At 43.7% G+C, this 23,549-nt stretch overlaps 2 protein-coding genes across 9 annotated transcripts in view; one reads left to right on the plus strand and one right to left on the minus strand.

The window, feature by feature from the left end:
• Positions 1-16,541, minus strand: part of EIF2AK1 (eukaryotic translation initiation factor 2 alpha kinase 1) — a 28,962-nt gene extending 12,421 nt beyond the window's left edge. Inside the window, exons 1-9 of one of the 3 annotated variants that reach the window (XM_060282994.1) lie at positions 16,238-16,541; positions 13,245-13,403; positions 11,493-11,629; positions 8,851-8,882; positions 7,692-7,791; positions 5,916-5,996; positions 2,760-2,860; positions 2,202-2,264; positions 1,122-1,410 (exon numbers count right to left, since the gene is read on the minus strand). In XM_060282994.1, the coding sequence (XP_060138977.1) occupies positions 1,122-1,410; positions 2,202-2,264; positions 2,760-2,860; positions 5,916-5,996; positions 7,692-7,791; positions 8,851-8,882; positions 11,493-11,629; positions 13,245-13,403; positions 16,238-16,373 (1,098 nt within the window). In that variant the 5' untranslated portion in view covers positions 16,374-16,541. Of the gene's footprint in view, positions 1-1,121; positions 1,411-2,201; positions 2,265-2,759; positions 2,861-5,915; positions 5,997-7,691; positions 7,792-8,850; positions 8,883-11,492; positions 11,630-13,244; positions 13,404-15,825; positions 16,142-16,237 lie in introns of those variants that run through there. The other 2 variants (XM_060282993.1, XM_060282995.1) reach the window with 2 other exon arrangements.
• Positions 16,542-20,852: 4,311 nt separating this feature from the next.
• USP42 (ubiquitin specific peptidase 42) overlaps positions 20,853-23,549 on the plus strand; it is a 38,245-nt gene continuing 35,548 nt past the window's right edge. For all 6 annotated transcript variants that reach the window (XM_035132223.2, XM_035132226.2, XM_035132225.2 and 3 more), the window contains exon 1: positions 20,853-20,937. The gene's annotated coding sequence lies outside the window, so the exon portion shown is untranslated. The remainder of the gene's footprint in view (positions 20,938-23,549) is intronic.

Below are 23,549 nucleotides of genomic sequence, written 5' to 3' on the forward strand. Positions count from 1 at the left end.
TGAGGAGGAATTAAAGAACCTTTTAATGAAGGTGAAAGAGGAAACTGCAAAATATGGTCTGAAGGTCAACCTGAAAAAACTAAGCTCACTGGTCCCATTACCTCCTGGCAAATAGAAGGGGAAGAAATGGAGGCAGTGGGAGATTTTACTTTCTTGGGTTCCATGATCACTGCAGATGGTAGCAGTCACAAAATTAAAAGACACCTGCTTCTTGGGAGAAAAGTGACGACAAACCTAGACAGCATCTTAAAAAGCCGGGACATCACCTGGCTGACAAAGGTCAATACTGTATAGTTAAAGCTATGGTTTTCCCAGTACCTGTAGTGATGTATGGAAGTGAGAGATGGACCATAAAGAAGGCTGATCGCCGAAGAATTAATGCTTTTGAATTATGGTGCTGGGGGAGACTCTTGAGAGTCCCATGAACTGCCAAGATCAAACTTATCAATTCTTAAGGAAATCAGCTCACTGGGTGCTCACTGGAAGGACAGATCCTGAAGCTTAGGCTCCAATACTTTGGCCACATCATGAGAAGACTCGACTCCCTGGAAAAGACCCTGCTGTTGGGAAAGACTGAGGGCACTAGGAGAAGGGGACAACAGGACAAGATGGTTGGACAGGTGTTCTTGAAGCTACTAACATGAGTTTGACCAAACTGTGGGAGGCAGTGGAAGACAGGGGTGCCTGGCGTGCTCTGGTCCATGGGGTCACAAAGAGTCGGACATGACTAAACGACTACATAACAACAACAGCAGCAAATCCTGTGGAACTCCTTGCTGTTAGAGGTTTGGCAGAAGTCATCCCTGCTCACTTTCAGACACCTTCAGAAAACAGTATTATTCAGACAGATCTTTTGAACTTGAGATTCCTTGCCAACCAGCTTCTATTGACACGTTTGATGTTTATACTGCAGGACTTTTTTTAAAGGCTGCATACCACTTTGCGATATTTTATATGAAAGAGCAGCTTTAAAATATTATAAATAAAAACAGTCAAGCAATTCCCAGAGCCATCTCTAGAAATATAGCTAGGTTTTGGATTTATGCTGCACAGTTGCTGAAGATTATTCTCCACATGTGTCAAGGGGTAACTAAGTATGTTTAAGAGAAACCCGCATTTACCTGACACTGATGCCGCAAAGATATCCCCTTCTGGGAGTATTCTTCATCAGCGCAAGAATCATTTGTACTAACACTGCCAAGGCTATCATGATTGCAAGGAGATACAATTGATGGATGATTTTCATTATCTCTTGATCCATCGACTGTGTTATTCGTGCAGCTGCTCTCAGGAAATTCAACTGGTAGCGCACATGCATCCATTTTATTTCCTTTACGGTCTCTGCCACCAGAAGATTCAGCAAAGACAATGGAACTGCTGTCTTCCATATCTTGAATGCTGTACTGATCTCTGCAAGAAATGTAAGGAGAGAGACAAAGAACTGTGAGCAGAAGAGAAAATACCTGCTACTGTTGCTCCTCAAACAATGTGCCAGAGTCATAGGTTAACAAGGTTAACATAGTGTAATTAACAGGGCCTGCTGTCACCTCTCTTCTGCATCAGACCACCCTACTCCAGGAAGTCTCCTGACAGTTGGGGGTGGGAAGGAGAATGGAGTAGTGTGCAGCAGGGTATGGCAGATTGGAGGAGCAAACAGCAGCACTCCACGCTGAAACCTTCTGCTGCAGGACCCACTTCTAGAGTTTCCATGCTTCTGCTTGCACAAACATTTATATAAATAAAACATGTGAAATTAAAATGTTTTGTTTGGATGAACAAGCTGTTAGCTGCTGCACTACAGCAGGTAGGAATGGAATCACTAGCTGCAAAATGTCACTCTCGTGCCTACCAAACATGCAGCCTTTTCCATGCCTGGGATCTAGAAGTGGTATTGGCTTCTATAGGCACAGACCCTTATGTAGGATTTCACAGAGACCATGAAATAGAAAACCTCTGCTCTCCCCTCCAGCAAGTTTAAAAATAACTAGTCATGGAAACATTTTTCAGCAATCAAAAACAAGGTGAAGCAGTATTGTTTTTCAATCTGACAAAAGGAATAGCAACAGTCAAGATATATTTTTATACTACGTGGTTTAAGAAAAGATCCTTGCTATAGGTTAAGACAACATTCTGCTATATTTTTGGCTTTTATTTGAAAAAGACCAAAATAGATTGTTCTTACTAAGGACTAGGATACATACTCGGAACTTCTCTGCCCAGAAGACATTTTGATTTTGAGGGATGGTAAATTCAAAGTTGTCTCGCCTACAAGTTGGATGAAAAGAAACACAGCATTTTACAAAGACAGACTGATTGTACCATTGGATTATAGTAAAATTATACCTTTTAGTTGTCTCCTTTATAAACATGTAGGTGGTTTAAAATCTCAAGTTAATAAGAACAAATTATTATATTAACTAAGATCAGATACTATATTTATGAATGCAAAACCTATAAAAAGACAACCCCACACACAATTTTTATATCTTCAAATCATTTATGGGGTGACCAGAACAGCACACAGCTTTCCCAAAATTGATATACCATGGAGTTGTGCTATAATATATTTATTGCTTTTGTTTTAACCATTCCCGCACCAGAGCTATCTTTTTTTTTTAATGCCACACTAGGGACTGGGGACATTTCAGAAAGCTTTTTATTATGATCCCAAAATATTTCTCTGGGCAGCAACAGCCAGTTTAGGATGTGCCATGTGTCATGTACGACAGAGAGAAGCCACAAAACTAATGTTGTACTCCCCTTTTGGGCTTGCTGGTTGAACATGCTCCATCCAAGCAGTGTGATATCCCACAATATTAGGGTGTTGCAACCCAGCCAACACTTTAACTTCCCGCAACACCTACAAAAAAAAAACACAAGAGGGAATGCATCCTGTTCTTATCATTGGTAAGCCATTGTTTACCAGAATTTCGAGAACTGAGGAACACTTTTCCTGAAATAAAACTGGAGGTGCACTTCATTCTTATACCCCCCCCCCAAAAAAAACCCCCAAAGGGTGCTATTCTTGTAGTAAGGGGTTCTAAGTCAGTGGTACAGCACTGTATTAGCATGCAAAAGGCCCCAGGTTCAGTCCTCAGCATATCCAGGCAGATGTTTGGGAGCCACTGTGTTGAACCACCCAGCTGTTAGCAGCCTTCATTGTTGTTGTTTAGTCGTTTAGTCGTGTCCGACTCTTTGTGACCCCATGGACCAGAGCACGCCAGGCACTCCTGTCTTGCACTGCCTCCCGCAGTTTGGTCAAACTCATGTTCGTAGCTTCGAGAACACTGTCCAACCATCTTGTCCTCTGTCGTCCCCTTCTCCTAGTGCCCTCAATCTTTCCCAACATCAGGGTCTTTTCCAAGGATTCTTCTCTTCTCATGAGGTGGCCAAAGTATTGGAGCCTCAGCTTCACGATCTGTCCTTCCAGGGAGCACTCAGGGCTGATTTCCTTAAGAATGGATAGGTTTGATCTTCTAGCAGTCCATGGGACTCTCAAGAGTCTCCTCCAGCACCATAATTCAAAAGCATCAATTCTTCGACGATCAGCCTTCTTTAAGGTCCAGCTCTCACTTCCATACATCACTACTGGGAAAACCATAGCTTTAACTATACGGACCTTTGTCGGCAAAGTGATGTCTCTGCTTTTTAAGATGCTGTCTAGGTTTGTCATTGCTTTTCTCCCAAGAAGCAGGCGTCTTTTAATTTCGTGACTGCTGTCACCATCTGCAGTGATCAAGGAGCCCAAGAAAGTAAAATCTCTCACTGCCTCCATTTCTTCCCCTTCTATTTGCCAGGAGGTGATGGGACCAGTGGCCATGATCTTGGTTTTTTTGATGTTGAGCTTCAGACCATATTTTGCGCTCTCCTCTTTCACCCTCATTAAAAGGTTCTTTAATTCCTCCTCACTTTCTGCCATCAAGGTTGTTTTCATCTGCATATCTGAGGTTGTTGATATTTCTTCCGGCAATCTTAATTCCGGCTTGGGATTCATCTAGTCCAGCCTTTCGCATGATGAATTCTGCATATAAGTTAAATAAGCAGGGAGACAATATACAACCTTGTCGTACTCCTTTCCCAATTTTGAACCAATCAGTTGTTCCATATCCAGTTCTAACTGTAGCTTCTTGTCCCACATAGAGATTTCTCAGGAGACAGATGAGGTGATCAGGCACTCCCATTTCTTTAAGAACTTGCCATAGTTTGCTGTGGTCGACACAGTCAAAGGCTTTTGCATAGTCAATGAAGCAGAAGTAGACGTTTTTCTGGAACTCTCTAGCTTTCTCCATAATCCAGCGCATGTTTGCTATTTGGTCTCTGGTTCCTCTGCCCTTTCGAAATCCAGCTTGCACTTCTGGGAGTTCTCGGTCCACATACTGCCTAAGCCTGCCTTGTAGAATTTTAAGCATAACCTTGCTAGCGTGTGAAATGAGCGCAATTGTGCGGTAGTTGGAGCATTCTTTGGCACTGCCCTTCTTTGGAATTGGGATGTAGACTGATCTTCTCCAATCCTCTGGCCATTGCTGAGTTTTCCAAACTTGCTGGCATATTGGGTGTAGCACCTTAACAGCATCATCTTTTAAAATTTTAAATAGTTCAGCTGGAATATCATCACTTCCACTGGCCTTGTTATTAGCAATGCTTTCTAAGGCCCATTTGACTTCACTCTCCAAGATGTCTGGCTCAAGGTCAGCAACCACACTACCTGGGGTGTATGAGACCTCCATATCTTTCTGGTATAATTCCTCTGTGTATTCTTGCCACCTCTTCTTGATGTCTTCTGCTTCTGTTAGGTCCTTACCACTTTTGTCCTTGATTATGGTAATCTTTGTACGAAATGTTCCTTTCATATCTCCAATTTTCTTGAACAGATCTCTGGTTTTCCCCATTCTATTGTTTTCCTCTATTTCTTTGCATTGCTCATTTAAGAAGACCCTCTTGTCTCTCCTTGCTGTTTTTTGGAAATCTGCATTCAGTTTCCTGTATCTTTCCCTATCTCCCTTGCATTTTGCTTGCCTCCTCTCCTCCACTATTTGTAAGGCCTCGTTGGATAGCCATTTTGCTTTCTTGCATTTCCTTTTCCTTGGGATGGTTTTCGTTGCTGCCTCCTGTATAATGTTACGAGCCTCCATCCATAGTTCTTCAGGCACTCTGTCCACCAAATCTAAATCCTTAAACCTGTTCCTCACTTCCACTGTATATTCATAAGGGATTTGATTCAGATTGTATCTTACTGGCCCAGTGGTTTTTCCTACTTTCTTCAGTTTAAGCTGGAATTTTGCTATAAGAAGCTGATGATCTGAGTTACAGTCAGCTCCAGGTCTTGTTTTTGCTGACTGTATAGAGCTTCTCCATCTTTGAATCCTTCATTAGTTGTCTGCAAAGTATTATTTGAATCCTTCATTAGTTGTCTGCAAAGTATTATGCAAGGAGAGGGCTTTGTACTCTTATTTAAGCCTTTCAGATACTAGCAAAAGTCAATTAAGGATTGGGCAGAAAGTAACAGGAAAGACCTCGGCCTGAGCTCTGTAGAAGTGCTGCTGGTCAAATCAGAGAATACTGGACTAAGCGGCTAAATTTAACCTGCACTGAGAAGGCCAGCTATGATCCATTCTTATACCATTTCTTTTTAGAGCAGGGATGGGGAGCTGCGGCCCTCCAGATGTTACAATTATTTAAATATATGTATATATATAAGCTAAATTCTGTATCTTGTGGACCATTGTTTATCTACATAAACAGTAGCTGATTACAGTATCTTTAGAATCATACAGCGACAGATTTTTTTCTTTTCACTATCCTAGTATAATCGCTTTCCTTTAACATTAAATATCAGATCTGAAACCAATTACCCTGAGTCATGAATTTCCACAGGCCAAACAAAACACACGAACAGATGTAAAATAAGTGCATACCTTCATGCAATCTATTTTGGTAGCCTTCTTGATAAGAATTTTCTTAATTGCGTAGAACTGACCATCTAGCTTGTTTCGGACCTGAAAGCAGATACAGCAGCAGAGTTTAGCAACAACTGGCATACAACATTCTTTTATCTGGTCACTCACAACATTAGCAATTGTGCAGTAAACTCCCTTCCGTCTCAGTCCCAGCAGCCACTATGGAGAAATTACCTTAATGCTTTAGATTAAAGTATACCCTGTGGATGTGAGCTTAAACTGTAATGTAAAAGATTTCCCAAGTCTGTTTTAACGCCATGTGGACAACTGCACACAAGATTTAACATCTGTACATGCATTTGTCCTGGAATACAATGCTTTATGCTTGGTAATGACTTTTAAAATGTTCAATAAAGTTTGTTTTTTAAAAAAGAAAATAGTATTGAGCAGGCAGAGGGAAAGATTAACAGGTGGTTGCAGCTTAAAACTAGGGTCAGCAAGAGTAGAGGTTTATCAGCTACCTGACCTTCACCCTGTGACTGTTTGCTACTCATGGATACTCCTCCTTTGTGATTTCCCCTTTCTTCTATTACTTCGTTTGTAATCATTTTTATTAGTTTTCAATTACAGTCCAATAATGTCCTCATTATAACAATACTGATTTATAATACAGTAATTAATACCAATCATTCAATACCGAATTATATAATTTAGTTAAAGTGGTCCCCCGCATGCTTGATTTGATGGTTTCGTTATTTTCTTTTTTTCTGCGTTCCAAAATCTTATTAGTTTCAATTATATTCCAGTCATAATAATAATCCCTTATACAACAACTGCAATATTAATAACTTCTATTTGTGTTGACACATTAAATGATTTCTAAAACTGCATGTGAGGAACTCAAACTATATCCTTGTTCTTCCTGTGTGGGGCAATTATTCTGTCCGTGGTGTTTCTTCTTATCCTTGTAAGATGTTATGTCTTTCTTTCTTTCTCCCAATTGTTGCTGTTATCCATCATGCCTTGGGCGGAGCTTATATCTCATTGTTGTTCCAGAAATTTCTCCATTGCTCTGTCCCGTGCTTTATTGTTTTGCACCGAGAACTTTAACAGCTGCAAAAGTCACTCTGACCCAGTAAATAAACTTGTCACAATTTTTCCTCTCAGCCTGAGAAGAAGAGTGGTCTGTCAAACTGCAGATGACTCAATAAAGAACCTTATCAGTTCCTTAGCAGCTCACAGACTCCTTTCATTCTTCCTTCCAGCTTAAGATATATGAACAATTATACTTCCAATTAAATTAAATTCCAAGTCCTCTTAGTGTTATTTAGTTCACTTTGTAGATAATAAAGGATGGGGAAAAGTCATTTCTAAGTTTCCTTTTTTTTTACACATACGGTTCCATTTGATGTTATATTCCATATTTATAATCCAATTTTTTCCATCCTCGCTTGTACAAATATAATTGAGCTAACATTCAGAGGAGCGTTGCCAAATCATAATTGTAGAGAAGATGACTTTAAATAAAGAAACTGTAGGCTCCCCCCCACTGTCATTTGCACCAAATGAGTTCAAACCTTAAAGTCCTTACAGTTGGTTTGTGATCTCATCTCTTCTAGCACGCACCAGTATTTTAGTCCAATTAAGCTCTAATACACAGGAGAACCTCTGCTTTAAAAAACTCCCATCCATCTTGGACTCCCATCTCTTTGGGTATTTCTTATTATGGAAGCTCACCCAGTAATGTACGTAAACCATTACTACAAAGTTGTTAAAACAAAGAATAAAGAATACCTTGTACACAGTGCCGTACCCTCCTTTTCCTAGCCTTGTAATCTCATCAAATTCATTGATATAGCGAGAAGTCTGTGCTTCAAAGATAATTTCATTTTCCCTAGTTTTTAAAAAGATGGGCATCACTGGTTGTAGCAACAAAATACATCACAAATAAAAAAGGTATTAGAATCACCAACAATATTACTTTCCTTCATGGGCAGGAAAACAATGGGGGGCATGCATTTTTAGCATTCAAATGGTAGGATTTAAGTAGTTTAAGGACCTTCCTGTCCTCCCATGCTTTCAGTCACACTGTCCAAGGCTACTTTTCATTTATAAAAAATGTTAGTAGATATCAAGCAGCTTCATGTGACATGTAGTTTTGGCTCAAAGGTACTACAAAAATATGGAGTGGTGCTACTATATATTAATTTGGAGGTTCCTTCTCCATCCAGACAAATTTTGTGACACTGAAGGAACACAAATCTTTATCACTTAAATCCATAGTGACATAATTTGCTATTCTCAGACACCTTTTTATACACATTCTTTTTTTAAAAAAGAAAGGATTTGTCATAATTGTCAGACCAGCCTTAACCAAGCTGGTTCCCTCCAAATGTTGTGGACCACACCTCTCATCAGATCCAGCCAGCATGGTTAGGGATGGAGGAAGTTGTAGTTTGAAACATTTGGAGAGCACTGAGCTGGGTGAAGGCTGATTGTAGTAGACACTTGGGCAGAAAATTAGGAAGTCCTGCAGGATTGGTCAGGTTTCCTAACTATGGTATGATCCACCTATTTTTGATGAAAAATACCAGTGTAAGCAAGAACGGGGGAGGATCAAACCATGCTTTCATGGTTTCATGATTCCAGTTGGTTCTCAAAAGCAAAGTTCCAACAATCCTAGAGTTTCATGGGAAACTCTAGATATTCTTTTAAAACTTCCACTTTCAATATCAAATCTCCTCTTGTTTTGTTTTTTTAAAACACTTCTAATAACCAACATTTTATATTTGTAATACTGAGGACTCGGGCAGAGAGAGGAAATGAACACATTTACTGAGAAGTAAGCCCCACTGGGCTCAGTGGGACTTACTTTGGAGTTAATGTGTTAAGCAAAACAAGAATTGCCCAACAAGCAATTTTAAACATTTGTTGAAGCACTTTCAACACATACCTGTTTGTGTAAGAATCACTCTTCCCGAACTCCTACAAAAATAAAAAACACAATTTTTATGAAACCAATCAAATCCAGCATCTGAATATGACAGCTACTACAAAATATTCAAAAAGCAACTATTATTTCCCTCATTTAATAGAACTAAATTGTAAACTAAACTGAAACCCAACTTGATCGCAGAAAGGAGCAATCTTCAACTACATTTCTTTATTTTCATTGTATTTATGTAGTGCTGCTTGATCGCTCAGAGGGTGTCATGTGAACACTGGCTTGGATTCAGCAGCATGAGGAGAAGGCATTCCCACTGAAACATGGCAGGTGCCTCTGGTATCTGCCAATTCTTTTTCTTAACAGCTTCAGGGCCCCACAGCACATCAAACACTATTCCCAAACTTGGAAGCAGAGGGATGAAGGGGGCTGCAGAGAAGAAGGTGGGAAACCCCCGTCTATGTCCATGCATGGTTTATATTGATCCAATTCACCATTTATTCAGCAGCCAAGGCCCTCACAGTCCATTCGAATGGAGAAAGCAAAGACACTCCCAGAGGGGCATATAATGTTGTCCAGCAAATGTAAGATCACTTTACCCAAGCTTGCAAATCCTGATGACCATCTGAGAGATGGATGTGCCACCTGCATTTGGAAGTGCTGAACTTAGAATGCTGCTTACTTATCTCATCCCCAAGTAAGTATTGTCTAACTTATGCTTTTAAGTGGTTTAGGACCTGCGTGTGACCACACTTCCTGATGTTTCTAATTAACTGTGCTGAGGGGCTTGACAGCTGGTCATAGACAATGAGGAGGGGCTCCTGCAGCAGTTTTTATGAAGGATGTATTCATTTACTTTAACTTTCTTATGGATTTCCTGCAGACTTTCTTGGCAGAGATAAAGCAAAATTCTTTACTTTTCTAACTTGAAATTTGGCCGCTAAGACAGCTTTTGGTAATTTGGTGTCTTCCAGCTCCCACCAGCCTGAGCCAACAGTTGTGCAATGGCCACACTAGAAGAAAGACTTTGACCGTTCTGTGAAGTGTAGGGACACATTTGGCTGCCACTACAGTGGTGCCTCGCTTAACGAATGCCCTGCTTAACGAAATTTCCGCTTAACGAAAGTATTTTTCGAGCGGAGGTTGCCTCGCTAGACGAATTCGTTTTATGAAAAATTCGTCTAGCGAATCACGGTTTCCCATAGGAATGCATTGAAATTCAATTAATGTGTTCCTATGGGCAAATAAAAAATAAAAAAATTCAATGCATTCCTATGGGATTCGCTAGACGAATTTTTCGTTATAAGAAAAGACCCGTGGAATGAATTAAATTCGTCTAGCGAGGTACCACTGTATTTATTTGTTTTATACATTTATATGTCAGTGTGTCACTCAGATCTTTAACCAAGTCTGTGAACTCCTGGCAAGTACTTTAACAAATGTCCATACTAGACCAGAAACTATGGTTTGGCATGATTTCTAAATTTTAAAAATGCCGTTTGGAATCAGTCAGCTAACCAGAACCAGAAACCATGATTTGAGGTTGATCTGCAAACTATGGGTTGGCATAACGCTCAAAACTATGGCTATAGCTGCAGCTCCACTTCCAAAGATTTCTGAACCATAAAGATGGAAGCAAACATACAAAGCTATGTGCTAAGAGGGAAAATAAAAGCAGACAAACTGTGCTGAACTGTGGTATGGGGTTTTTTAATGCTCAAACCCTGGTTTAGATTCTAAACCATAGTTAGCACAATCCATGGTCTAGCACAATGACCAAACAAGCTGCAATGTATTTTTCTACTTCCATGAAACACTATCGACCTTTAAAAAAAAAGATTTGTTGGCACATGAACAATAGATCTTGCTACACCAACCTCACCATGCTCCTAATGATGTAATCTCCAGATTATTATTAAACACTATAAAGTACCTATAATTTTCTAAGTCCTGTACATACATTAAAACAGTGTTTCTCAACCTTTTTTGGGCCAAGGCACACTTGTTCCATGAAAAAAATCACGAGGCACACCACCATTAAAAAAGTTAAAAAATTTAACTCTGTGCCGCCCTATATTGACTATATAATTATGACTGTAAGAAACACTTGCCAATTGCTGTGTTGGTTGCAATCTCCTGTAATAAGGCTTCACAAGCCGCTGATTTCTCTGCCAGCACAATCCTTTGCTCAGCAAGTTTCAGGTTGAGCTCATCCAGCCAGCTTCTTTAAGTTTGTCTAAAACCACCCCCCGTGGTGGTGGCTGTTGAGAGTTGCGCTCGCCCCGCATCATGACCCGGCCGGCTTCCTTTCCGGCGGGTCAGTGTTAAGCATTGGCGGCCGCCAGGCACGTGACAATGCAAATCGCCCTTCTCGTCGCCGCACGTCGCGGCACACCAGCCAGCGTCTCGCGGCACACTAGTGTGCCGCGGAACAGCGGTTGAGAAACGCTGCATTAAAAGATAATGTAGCCCTTGCCCATGTAAAGGAGTGTGAGCAAAGAGGAGAGCACTGCAGTATAATTCTCTCGTCTGTATAAGCATCACAAAAAGAAATCAAAGAACTGAAGTCCTATACTCTTTCCCATGTATTTTTATGCTAGTCATGGGAACTGAGAAGCAGAAAAATGGAATAAAGTTTGAAGTAAGCTTACCTCATTGAGTATTTGTTTGTTGGCTGCTTTCATCAATTCAGTAATGGCTCGATTGTGCTGCAAGCGCAAACTACTGAATTCTTCACGGACAGCAAAATCAGATAGCAAGTGCATTCCAGTAAATGTCTTGCACAGTACTGTACAAAAGGAGGGGAAATATTTGAAAGGAAACCAAACATTTGAACTTTACACAACATTCAAACTATTAAAAACTACTCATAGCCTAGCTGTGTTTAAATTGCACTGACAGTTCATAACATCTGATGCTACCTACAAGGAAATGATCTTTGCAATCTGAAATATTTTGACACCCAACAAAAAATGTTTCAGCCAAATTATGGAACCAGCATTTTATAATTAAGTATTAGAATACACTTTTAAAATAAAAGCTCCCCAAAAACTGCCCCAACTCAAAAGTTGTGGGGTTTTGTTTTTGTATTTTAATGCCAGGCTTGGACTGTGGTGAGTTTCAGCATTCCTCTCTGAACACTCTTGTTGTTCAAATGTAACCATGGGTGGAGCTTCCAGGAGGTTGATTATCTCAAAGAAAAACCCCTCCTGCCCCACCCAAATCAAACGGGATTTAATAATCAGTCTGAATAGCAGATGGTTTGTGGGTAGGTGGAACTGTTCATTAATTTTCACATTTCTGGATAATGTACATGGAAATATGTGCCTGTCTGTATTTAATATATGCATGTCTGTATTTAATAAATGCTGTGCATTTTGTAGTTATTCTTTGGGATTTTATTGGGATTTTTAAATTGCTATAGTGTTTTACTGATACCTTACACCATGTCAGGTATCCACTTGTGCATGTTAACATCCTGCAGTTATACCTCTAGCATTAAGCTCTGGGTTAGTTTTTACATTCAAAATTACACATAAAATTCAGCCTTCATAGAATCATAGACTTTTAGAGTTGGAAGTGACCACAAGGGTCATCTAGTCTAACCCCCTGCAGTGCAGGAATCGTTTGCCCAACGTGGGGCTCAAACCCTGAGATTAAGAGTCATGCTCTACCAACTGAGCTGTCCCAATGTGAACTAAATGAACTACTATGGCTGATTATTATTTTTTACAATATGTCCATTTCAAGAGTAACATCAGAACTCTGAAGAACTTTGAACTGGTTAAGTGATCTAAGACTTTGAACTGGCAGCTAAAATTGTTTACTTTCCTACTTGATGGAGTCTGCCATATGGTATTGAGAAGCACACATGCATCAAGATTTGCAAGCCACGGGCAAATAGCGCAGAGTAGTGCTTGATTAGGTCAGAGTATCTCGTGTACTAGGATTGCTCCATAAATACAGTTATCAAATATAGTTATTTAAAGATGGCTAATTTTCACAACTGTAGCAGGTTGGTGTTGTGAATATCTGAAGTTACCATGCTTGAGTTTCCAGTAAATAAGAGCAAAGATAATAACAACACAACAGAATAGTTAAAGATTAAGTTGAAATTCAGATAAGTTGAGGTGCACCACCGGTAGAGATGTATGGTGAGCTGAAAGCTTATTGACGTTTATTTGTAAGTAAGACCCAATGTGTTCAACGAGGTTTACGACCCTTGAAGTATAGGGTATGGGTTATAGGACTGCAACCTTAATGTGCTCAAATTATTATTATTTACATTCTTACTTAATGTATTTATAAAAATAATAAATTCAGACAAAATAATGCAATTCTTCAGCTGCTGGAACTGAGAACCACCACTCTACCATGCAAAAGTAAGTCAAGCTCTTACTAACATTGAAACAAACGTCTTGAACGTGCTGGATTTTGTGCATACACATGGCAAAGATGCTCTAGCAGAGAAACGAGCAGGAGCTGGTTTGCAAATGAAGTTGTAATGTTCATTAATTTTTGAGGACCATTTGCACCTCGAAGCTCTGCAGGCCAATCAGAATCTGAAATAGACAAGGCAAAAATTAAAGCTGAAAGGCAGGCTTGCTGACCAGCATATTTTCTCATGAGCAGTTGAAAATACCGTGGAATTAAACGACAATTTATGTAATATTTCTATTCTAAGAAATATCAGCGCTGGAATGTTTTACAGTTTTATTGAGAGGGCCACATATTTCCCAGATAAAGGGCAGGACTGACCCAACGAACTCCATCTACAGAATCCCTACGCAAGGGTTTCCACTGTGCAACAGGGTTTTCACCCCCTGCTGCCCTCCCTGAATTTGGCTCTGGAGGAGTTGGATAAACTTCCTGAACAGCACATGGGATAGGGATAGTTCCATCTGGCAGGCTGATATGCAAATGTCTTTGAGGGTGTTTTTTTTTTTTTAAAAAAAAGCAATCAAGCGATGTAACATTTAATGAAATAATATCATTAAAAATAAACTATTCTTATGAGTTGGTGGAAGATTAGTCTGGATGATATCCACATGTCCCTTCCAGGCCTGAGATTCTGCATCAAGTGAGGTTTAGAATCTAGAAGAAGCTGTTGAACCAGTCAGACCAATTTCTTTGAAAGGCAATGACCTTAGCTGGTCTGTTAAACACTAACATTTACATGCCCAAAGAGATTGTTGCCATAGAGACAAATGGGTGGGCCTTTCCCCACCTCCCCTGGCCTGATGCAACCCCACCCCAGGATGCTGAACATATAAGGAGGCTGCTTTTAAGTTAAGTTTTAAGTTTGGAATGATAAAGAACATGGTTTGCATCAGTATAATAAAAAGGGCAGCTGATGCAATTATAGAGTACCCAGAGGCCCTAAAGAGAAAGTCACAAGACAGATCAGTAGGAATGATGAAACTGCCCCCTAACTCTCCCTCAAGGTGAAGAAGAATGATGTAGCTACATAACTGTTCAGTCATGCACATTATTCCATTCCTAACACAAAAACCGTTAAATAATCCAGCTTTGGTGAGATGCTATTGAGATCCCAATTCTCATCAGCCCAAGCCAGCAAGGCCAATGGTCAGGGATTATAGAAATTGTGGTCCGACAAAATCTGGTAGGCCACAGCTACCCCATTCCTGGTTTTTAAGCTTAAAATTTCTCGGGGCTGGGGGGAGGAACTCAACCCAAGGGCAGGCAGGAGAGTAGACTATGTCAAAATATGTTGTTTAACCAGAAACAGTGAGAGCAGCAAAACTAAAATGATTCAAAAGCCCTATGATCTGGATGTCCCCTACGTGTTATAACATGTACAGTACCTGTTAGCTTGTTTTAGTTGCATAACTTTTGGTATATTATTGTCTTCCATGCCGTTAAAATAATTCCAACAGCTAGTCTCCTGTGAGGGCACAAATAATCCCTCTTCCTTACCTACTGTTTTCCTGCAGTGCAAAGCAGCAGAATCTATTCTATTCTATCAATTAATTATTCTAAAGCCTCATTTACCAAGCCTTATCCCAAAGCAAACACAAATATTGACAGAATTCATCCCTACGTCAAATTTATGTGTTGTTTTTAATCCTGAACTCCTTCAGGTAGGATGGGTGGATATTGGCACAATATTCCAGCAGAACAGTTTTTAAATAGGTAAACCCCTTGTCCAAAGTGACGTGGCTCAGGAAACGCTTTACCACTTGTGGTCTGAGTTTATTGTGACATAAACCTTCCCTTTCACCCTTGCTTGATGGCAAGTCCTGTGAATTTCAGCGTGGAGTTACTTCCAAGCACACATGCACTTGGACAGGCCATTAACAGCAGGATCCTAAGCATGTCAACTCTGAAGTCCTATGGAATTCGATGGCGCTTACTCCCAGCTAAGTTGGAGTAGCATTGCAGCCCAAGGTTATGTACACACCATACAATTTACAACACACGGCCCTGCTAAGAAACCCGGGAACTATGGTTTGTTAGCAGTGCTGGGAATTGTAGCTCTGTGGGGGGGGACTACGGTTCCCATTATGCCCCCCAACGGGGAAATGTGTATACACAGTCTAAGCTTCTATTGCCAACAGGACTTGACGAAAAAGGAATTCACACCACCAATTAGATTTTATTATTACGGGTCTTGAAAGGCAAATTGCCCTTTATGGGGTATAATTATTAGCCTCTGTCTCTCCCTCCTTCCCCATAGGTTGGCTCCCTTGTGTCAAATTTTATACTGTCCCTTGAGGCAAAGATCTGCCTCTCTCTTTTTTGGTTCTCTCCAGCACACAGCCAGGCACAACTTATTTAGTCGTTAAGTCCCCACCTCATCTCCCAAGGTGACCTAAAGAACATTAGAAACATCCAGGAGCACGCAATGTAATGTTTTATTATGTTCTTATAGAGGCCTATGTTGGAAGCTGTCCAGAGTGGCTGGGGTACAAATAAATTAATAATAATAATAATAATAATGGCTCCACAATCTGCAGCACTTACCTGGGAGCAAGTCCCACTAGTCCTTCTGAGGAGACACCATACATAATAAAAAAAATAACGATGATGATGGCTTCACAATCTGCAGCACTTACTTGGGAGCAAGTCCCACTAGTCCTTACTTCTGAGGAGACACCATAGCGAGCTATAGGAGGTCCTGCCGCCCTCAGCCGGGAACATAACCTCTCCTAAGCGCTGCACCCAACTGACAGCAGCCCCAGCGAAGTCCATGGCCCCCGAGGCAAGCCGTGCCCCGTCATTTCAACGGGTCTACTCTTGAGTAGGGCTAGCATGACCGGGCTCAGCTTGCTGCACACGTTTTCCCCCTACCGTGCAAGAGAGGAGGCCTTCCCCCCACCCCGCGCTTCCTCCCCTCTCAAAACCATGATTTCCCCCCCCCCCTTCGGTAACGCACCGTCGAAGGGCAGCTCCGTCCCTTCGTCGCCGTCCTGGGAAAACGCAATGGCTGCGGGAGGCGTCGGCGGAGCCTCCTCAACCCGCCACGGCCGTGGCCGCTGCCCGGAGGAGCCGGCGCCGTCCTCTCGCCACATGGCTGCTTTGCTCCCAGCCGAGGAGGCCCTTCTTCCCACCCGCAGCTTGGAGGGCCTGTACGTGCAGCGCGCTGAGGGAAAGAAGGCGGGGACGGAGCCCGGCTTCCCTCGCTAGGCCGGAGCCTCCTGACAGGGAAGCTCGGCCGCCCCACCGGCGCCCCCTTGCTCTGCCCGGGGACAGGGGGAAAAAGCGCGGCCGCTCTCGAGCGAAAGAGGGCGAGCCCGGGCGGGTCTCCTCAGTGTGCAAGTCGCGCACTCAGTCCCCATAATAATGCCCAGTTAAGGGTGGGGGTGGGTGGGTATTAGGATGGCAGCCACAGATCCTCACTGTGCGGATGGGAGCACAGCCCGATGCTGCCAGGCGTGTTTACTCGGAAGGAAGCCGCCATCGGTTTTAATGGGGCTAACACCCAGCACTTTCCTCCAAGACCCACGGGGCTTTTCTGCTGCAGCGAGGAAGGGTCAACGCAAGATAGGGTTATTTAGCATTGCTGCCCAGGCGTTGCTATTGCTTGTTACTACTATTCCATCTTCCCTCAGAGGAGCTCAAGGTGGTGCACGGAGTTCTCCCTGTTTTACACTCACACAACAACCCTGTGAGGTAGGCGAGGCTGAGTGAGAGTGACTCACCCGAGGTCACCCAATGAACTTCATGGCTGAGTGGGGATCTTAACCTTTGGTCCACCAAACTGCGGCCCTCCAGATGTTTTGGGACTACAATTCCCATCATTCATGACCACTGGTCCTGCTAGCTAGGGATGATGGGAGTTGTAGTCCCAAAACAGCTGGAGGGCCAAGTCTGGGGTTGCCTGCTCTAACCACTACAGTACTTCACACTGGTTGTTACTATCATTATAATAACCTCTATTATGGCCTTTATGGTTGTTGTTGGTCTTATTATGACCTTGATGATGATGATGATTTAGTTTTTTTTAGTTGTTGTTATTGTTAATATTGTTATTGTTATTATAAAGGTAAAGGACCCCTGACAGTTAGGTCCAGTTGTGAACAACTCTAGGGTTGCAGCACTCATCTCACTTTCCTGGCCGAGGGAGACAGTTTTGTCTGCAGACAGTTTTTCCGGGTCACATGGCCAGCATGAGTAAGCTGCTTCTGGCAAAACCAGAGCAGCGCACGGAAACGCCGTTTACCTTCCCGCCAGAGTGGTACCTATTTATCTACTTGCACTTTGATGTGTTTTCGAACTGCTAGGTTGGCAGGAGCTGGGACTGAGTAATGGGAGCTCATCCCGTCGCGAGGATTTGAACCACTGACCTTCCAATCAGCAAGCCCTAAGCTCAGTGGTTTAGACCACAGCACCACCCACATTATTCTTACTGTGCATATGGGGCCAGGGAGTAATGGATCAAGGTCCCTTGGGTGGGAACCAAAGGATAGCTGTGGAGGGAAGCGAGCCCCGTGGAAGAGTTTATTTTAGTATTGTCTACGCACAAGGTAGACAGGAATGGGAGTTGATGTGTATAAAAAACGGCAACTAGAACAGAATGCTGCAGCCAGAGTGCTGACAGGCACATTAAACTCACATACAGCTGGGGTTAAAAGCCGTGCTGGTTGCCAATTCACTTCTGAGCCCAATTCAAGGTGCTTATGGGATCAGGGCTGGCCTAAGACATTTTGGCACCTGAGGTGAACCACAAAATGGTGCCCCCTCCCTCCCAGGGAAGAAGGGGTGAGTGAAGATCTACATCAGAAACAATGGGATAATTAAGATCTCAGTCAGGATCTGCTGCCCCTGTGGAACTTGCCACCTGAGGCAGTCACCTCACCCTGCCTCATGGGCGGGCCAGCCTTGTACCCAAGTATCTGAAGGGATGCCTCTTTCCATACTGACCTGCCCTTTAATTAATGTCTGATGATGATCCCACCACTTGAGGAAAACTTGGGGGACAATGGTACATGGACAGGCTTTCCCTATCTTTAGAACGACCACTTTGAAGTAAGCTGAGCCCTGACATTGTTGACCTTTTGGCAGCAGCTGAAGACTTTACCCAGGCTTTTAGGAGACCTGGCTGAGCACTTCTAAGCACTACACCAGACTGGTTATTGATGTTGTGTGTTTAACTATGGTATTTTATAATACGGTGGTACCTCGGTTTATGAACACAATTGGTTCCGGAAGTCTGTTCATAAACTGAAGCGTTCATAAACTGAAGCGAACTTTCCCATTGAAAGTAATGGAAAGTGGATTAATCTGTTCCAGACGGTCCGCGGAGTACTTAAACTGAAGCATTCATAAACTGAAGCGAACTTTCCCATTGAAAGTAATGGAAAGTGGATTAATCCGTTCCAGACGGGTCCGCGGAGTACTCAACCTGAAGCGTATTTAACCTGAAGCATGGGTATAATTGGTTCCGGAAGTCTGTTCATAAACTGAAGCGTTCATAAACTGAAACAAACTTTCCCATTGAAAGTAATGGAAAGTGAACTAATCCGTTCCAGATGGGTCCGCGGCGTTCGTAAACCGAAAATTCGTAAACCAAGGTGTTCATAAACTGAGGTTCCACTGTATGGTATTTATATTTTATGAGGTTTTATGTGATGCATCTCCACCCTGGGTGGGAACAGATCGTAAAGGGTGGATTGTAAATGAGATGGATAAATAAACAAATGTCCTCATTGTTAAATATGTATTTTTGGATTTGCATTCTTTTAACCAACAAAGAAAAGATGGCCACTGATTTTTGTTTGCCTGTGGTTTTCCCACCACCACCACTAGCAAATCTAAAGACAAGCAGTGATTTACTCAGCATAGACATCTGTGTCAAGCTAATAGGGCCATCAGTTTCACTAGGGGATATTTGGTTCAAGAAATCATCTGATAGCAAACTGAGAAGTGACTAATTAGAACATATCTTTTTCAGGCCCTGGTAATTGAACATTACAGCTAATGGCTTGTGCCTTCTCATGATCCATTATAAAGATTTCATATGGATACTCTTGTTCACCTTGATGTTTCACTCGCCATGGTTTTCCTCGAGATTTTTGTACCCTGTCAAAACCTTTCTGCTTTCAAAGAGTGTGCCTGCTGGGTGCTATTTTTAGACACTTTAGAAGTGCTACGATTTGAAAATGTGAATTTCTCTGTATCCACAAGATACCATTCTACAGCTCAAAATCTTTACCATTTTCCTGCCTGAAAACGAGGTACTTGTGGAGTAGTTGTAGAATATTGAGCCATCTGTAGAGCTGGTTCAGCAGGGTGTCATTTATCTGTGCTAGTCATCAAACATGGTACACCTCCACCTTCTTTATGACCTTATAGTTTTGCATGACCTGCTGAAATAATTGTACAGATTTCTGCTACAAAAATGTGGAAACATTTGCAGCTAAAAAGATTTGCCCTGCTTGTCCCGCACCCTCCTGGGAGTGCTGAGATGGCCTGGACCAGTTACAAGGTAGCTTCCTATGTTTCTTGACGAAGACTAGTGTTTACAACCCCATTGGGTATTTAGAAAATTCCCAGATGCTTAAGAAAACGTACCTGTGCAAATCTCTCCTTGAGCATAATCACAGGCATTGACAGAGCAGCAGGTGTCACCAACATTTTGAAGTAAGGCTGCAATCCTATATTACCATGAGTGGGGAACCTTTGGCTCTCCAGATGTTGCTGAACTACAACTCCCATCAATGGTTTATGGTCCCAAGTTTTTTTTTATAGCTGTAGTTCAGTAGTTGTAGTTCAGAAGTATCTGGAGGTCCAAAGATTCTCGACAGCTGCTGTTGTATTTTCTTTCACATAATAGCAGCTTCAGTGGCGGTGGTGGTGAAGAAATGAGAGAGAGCCTTCTGGGCTACAATCCTAACCCCACTACCCCAATAGACTCAGGTTGCATCCTCACCACCCAAAGCACTCTCGTGCCACTTTTAATAGACATACCTTCCCCCAATGAACCCTGAGAAATGTAGTTTAAGGGCCCTGGGAATTCCAAACTGAGGGGGGTAGGTCAACTACAGTTCCAAGGGATTCTTTGGAGGGAAGCCACGTGTTGCTTTAAATGTGCGGGTGAGACCATGGTTAGGGCTGCACCGTTAAGACTGCAAGGCACACGGAGGAAGCCCCAGTGAGCTCAGCGGGGCTTGCCTCCGAGCAAGGCGTGCGCAGAACCGCCGATCTGCGCGAAAACAAACGACCCAAACACCCCGTTAAACAGCAGCCGCAACCGAACTCCGAATCTGCGTTCCACTCGCGGCTCGCACTTTCGAGACCGCCCCTCACCGCAGCGGCGCCGCCTCCTCCTGCCTCTTTGCCGACCGCCCCTAAACCCGCAGTTCCGCCGAGCCCCTGCCCCGCCCCCATCTCTTTTTTTAAAACAGACGCCGGCGAACGCAGCGCCCCCTGCCGGCCCCCCGTCGAAGCCGCAGGGGCGGCGCTGGTCCCTGTGTGACCCAGAGCCGCGCCGGCCTTCGCCGGGGCCCCGGATGCAAGAGGCCGGGCGGAGCAGGGCACGTCATTGTTCCCCGACGCGGGCAAAGCAGGAGCAGGAGGGGAGGGAGGCGGAGCGGCCGGGCTGAGGCGAAAGGGGAGCCGGCAGCGCCGTCCCAGGTAACTGAAGCGGGAAAGGCTGAGGGGGGACGGCGAGAGCGTGAGGGGGGAAAGCGGGAGAGAGCGAGCGAGGGGGCCGGGTGGGCTGCGCCGGGGAACCGCGCTGGGCTAGGCCGCCCCCTCCGTCCCTCCCCAGGCCGGGGCTGCTTGGCGCGGCCCGTTCCCGCCCCCCTGCTAAGGCGGGAGCGCCCCCTCCATGTCTCCTCAGCCACCGCCTCCTCCGCCCATCTCTTTTTCTCCCGGCGCTTCCCTTCCCGCCTCCCCACTAGGCCCATGCGTGTCCTGGCCCCGCCCCGCCCACTGCCATTTGCCTCCCCTCTCTTTCTCTCTCTCTCTCTCACGACCCCCCCTCCTCAGCCATCTCTGCCCCGGGGTGACCTCCGACCCCCCCGACCCCGTTCTTCTTGCAAACGCCGCCCCGCGTTCACACAGCGCAAGTGGGGGCTGGGTGTGGAGGCATTATGGGGCCCGAGGTTTGGGGCCTTGGAGATATGCGGGGGATGGGCTCTGTGATATGTGCGTGGGCTTGTTTTCTGTGGCTGGGGGAGAAATGGGGGGAGCTTGTGAAATGCTCCCCCCCTTTCAACCCCGCTTTGCTGCTAAAATGGTGGGGGGGGGAGTGAGAGGGGACTGAAGGGAAGGCATGCCAGTTGGATGGTTTGGAGGGACAGAGGTGTGTATATGTACCTGTGTTTTATGTTTGTGTACTACTGTTACCCGTATGCGTGCATATTTATCCCTGTGTGCATGCACAAGTATTTCTGGTGCACACACACGTCTGCATAAAGTCGGTTTTCTTTCAGTGTGTGTCTGTATACTGGCAAGTGTGTGTATGCATATATACATTCCTATGCACATTTTATATATAGTTGAGGTTTGCAAAGTGTGCGTTTCACACCACTGGTGTACAGAGAGATGTATGCACATTTGGCTTTTAGGGTATTAGTGTGTGCATGTGTGTGTGTGTATTGCATATACATATATAGTCATTTTGCTTTGCCAGAGGAGTATGGGTATACATCCAATTCTTGGTGTGTGCATGCTTCTCTCTGTGTGTATGGTTGTCAGAGGGCTTTTGAATAGTTTGCCCCAATCTTCCATTCTCTGTTTCAGCATGGTTTTCATGTGTGCATCCTATTTGTCTAACTCAGGGGTCAGCAAACTTTTTCAGCAGGGGGCCGGTCCACTGTCCCTCAGACCTGGTGGGGGGGCGGACTATATTTTGGAAAAAAATATGAACGAATTCCTATGCCCCACAAATAACCCAGAGATGCATTTTAAATAAAAGGACACATTCTACTCATGTAAAAACATGCTGATTCCCAGACCAACCTGGGGCCGGATTGAGAAGGCGATTGGGCCGCATCCGGTCCCCGGGCCTTAGTTTGGGGACCCCTGGTCTAACTCCACCTCTAGGAAGGGCTTGAGCTTTAGTGTGGAGCAAGGGCCTTGCTTCCTCTGACCTCCCATTTTTTTTGGGGGGGGGAGGCAGTTACAGAATTCCCTCTTTTCTTGGTCCCATATATACTGCTTTTTCTCCCATTTCCTTCCCAGTTTGTGAGTACCCTACATTGTCTTTCCCCCCACCTTGGCTGTCCACATGGGGTAACGGGGGGCAGTCCCCACACAACAGGCCATGAGCCCCAGATTGCCAGCTTTCATACAGAAAAAAAGAAGGGCAGCCCTTCCAGCAGTTTGAGAGCTTCATCAGCTTCTGTGACAGATCAGCTCCATCAGGCCTCCCTCTCCCCTCAGCTGTCATCTGGGGACAGAAGGCACCTCCTGGCCCAGACTTGAGCCAGCTGGTCATTATAGAAACAACTGTTTAGAAATTGATGTCTTGAGTTTTTATTTTATTTTCCTCTGCCTGCCTGTTCTTTTCTCCTTGTGTGTCATGTGGGTTGTTGTGGGGTTTTTTTGTTTAAGAGAGAGGTAGGTAGGGACTGTCTTGTTTTAATTGTATGTAAATCACTCTGAGGGCCTTTTTGGTTGAAGAGCAAGGATGCAAATGTTTCCAAATAATAAAATATTTGTAGAACCAGAGATATTATCATCTGTTTTGTGAGAAACTTGCCTGCTTCCACCTTTCAATTATGTATATATGTTTATTCCTCTCCCTTGGAAACATTCCTGTGGGTGCCCATATCTTATTTCCCTCTGATTTGTAAGATTGTCTTCACTTTGACATTTCCTTCTGGTGCCCCTGCTCATGCCCCTCCCCCTTGCTGCTGAAGGGGTGGGTGGGTTTGAAAGTCTCCTGTCATTCTCTATATAGTATTACTTCCTTTGCTTGGTTGCCATGGACACTACTTCTCAAATGAGTGATTCCTGTACTTTCCCTTCTTCTCATTCTTCCCCCTGTGTCTGGAAATCGGGCTTTGATGTGGTGGGGATGGGAATTAACAGAGACCCGGGTCCTTTTGCATCTTTTAGATCCATAGCTTACGTGTCCACCTTTTCAGTCCAGTTCATCCCTTTGCCACATCTGATTAGACATGTTGCAGCAGCTGTTGCTTGGTTTGAACAAGGGCGGCGAATCTTGTTTCCCGCATGGACATTTTCTGTATGCACGCTGGCTGTGTGACATGTTGACATCACGGCCGTGTTGCTCT

Source organism: Zootoca vivipara, chromosome 14 (genome assembly GCF_963506605.1).
Source record: "Zootoca vivipara chromosome 14, rZooViv1.1, whole genome shotgun sequence".
NCBI lineage: Eukaryota > Metazoa > Chordata > Lepidosauria > Squamata > Lacertidae > Zootoca > Zootoca vivipara.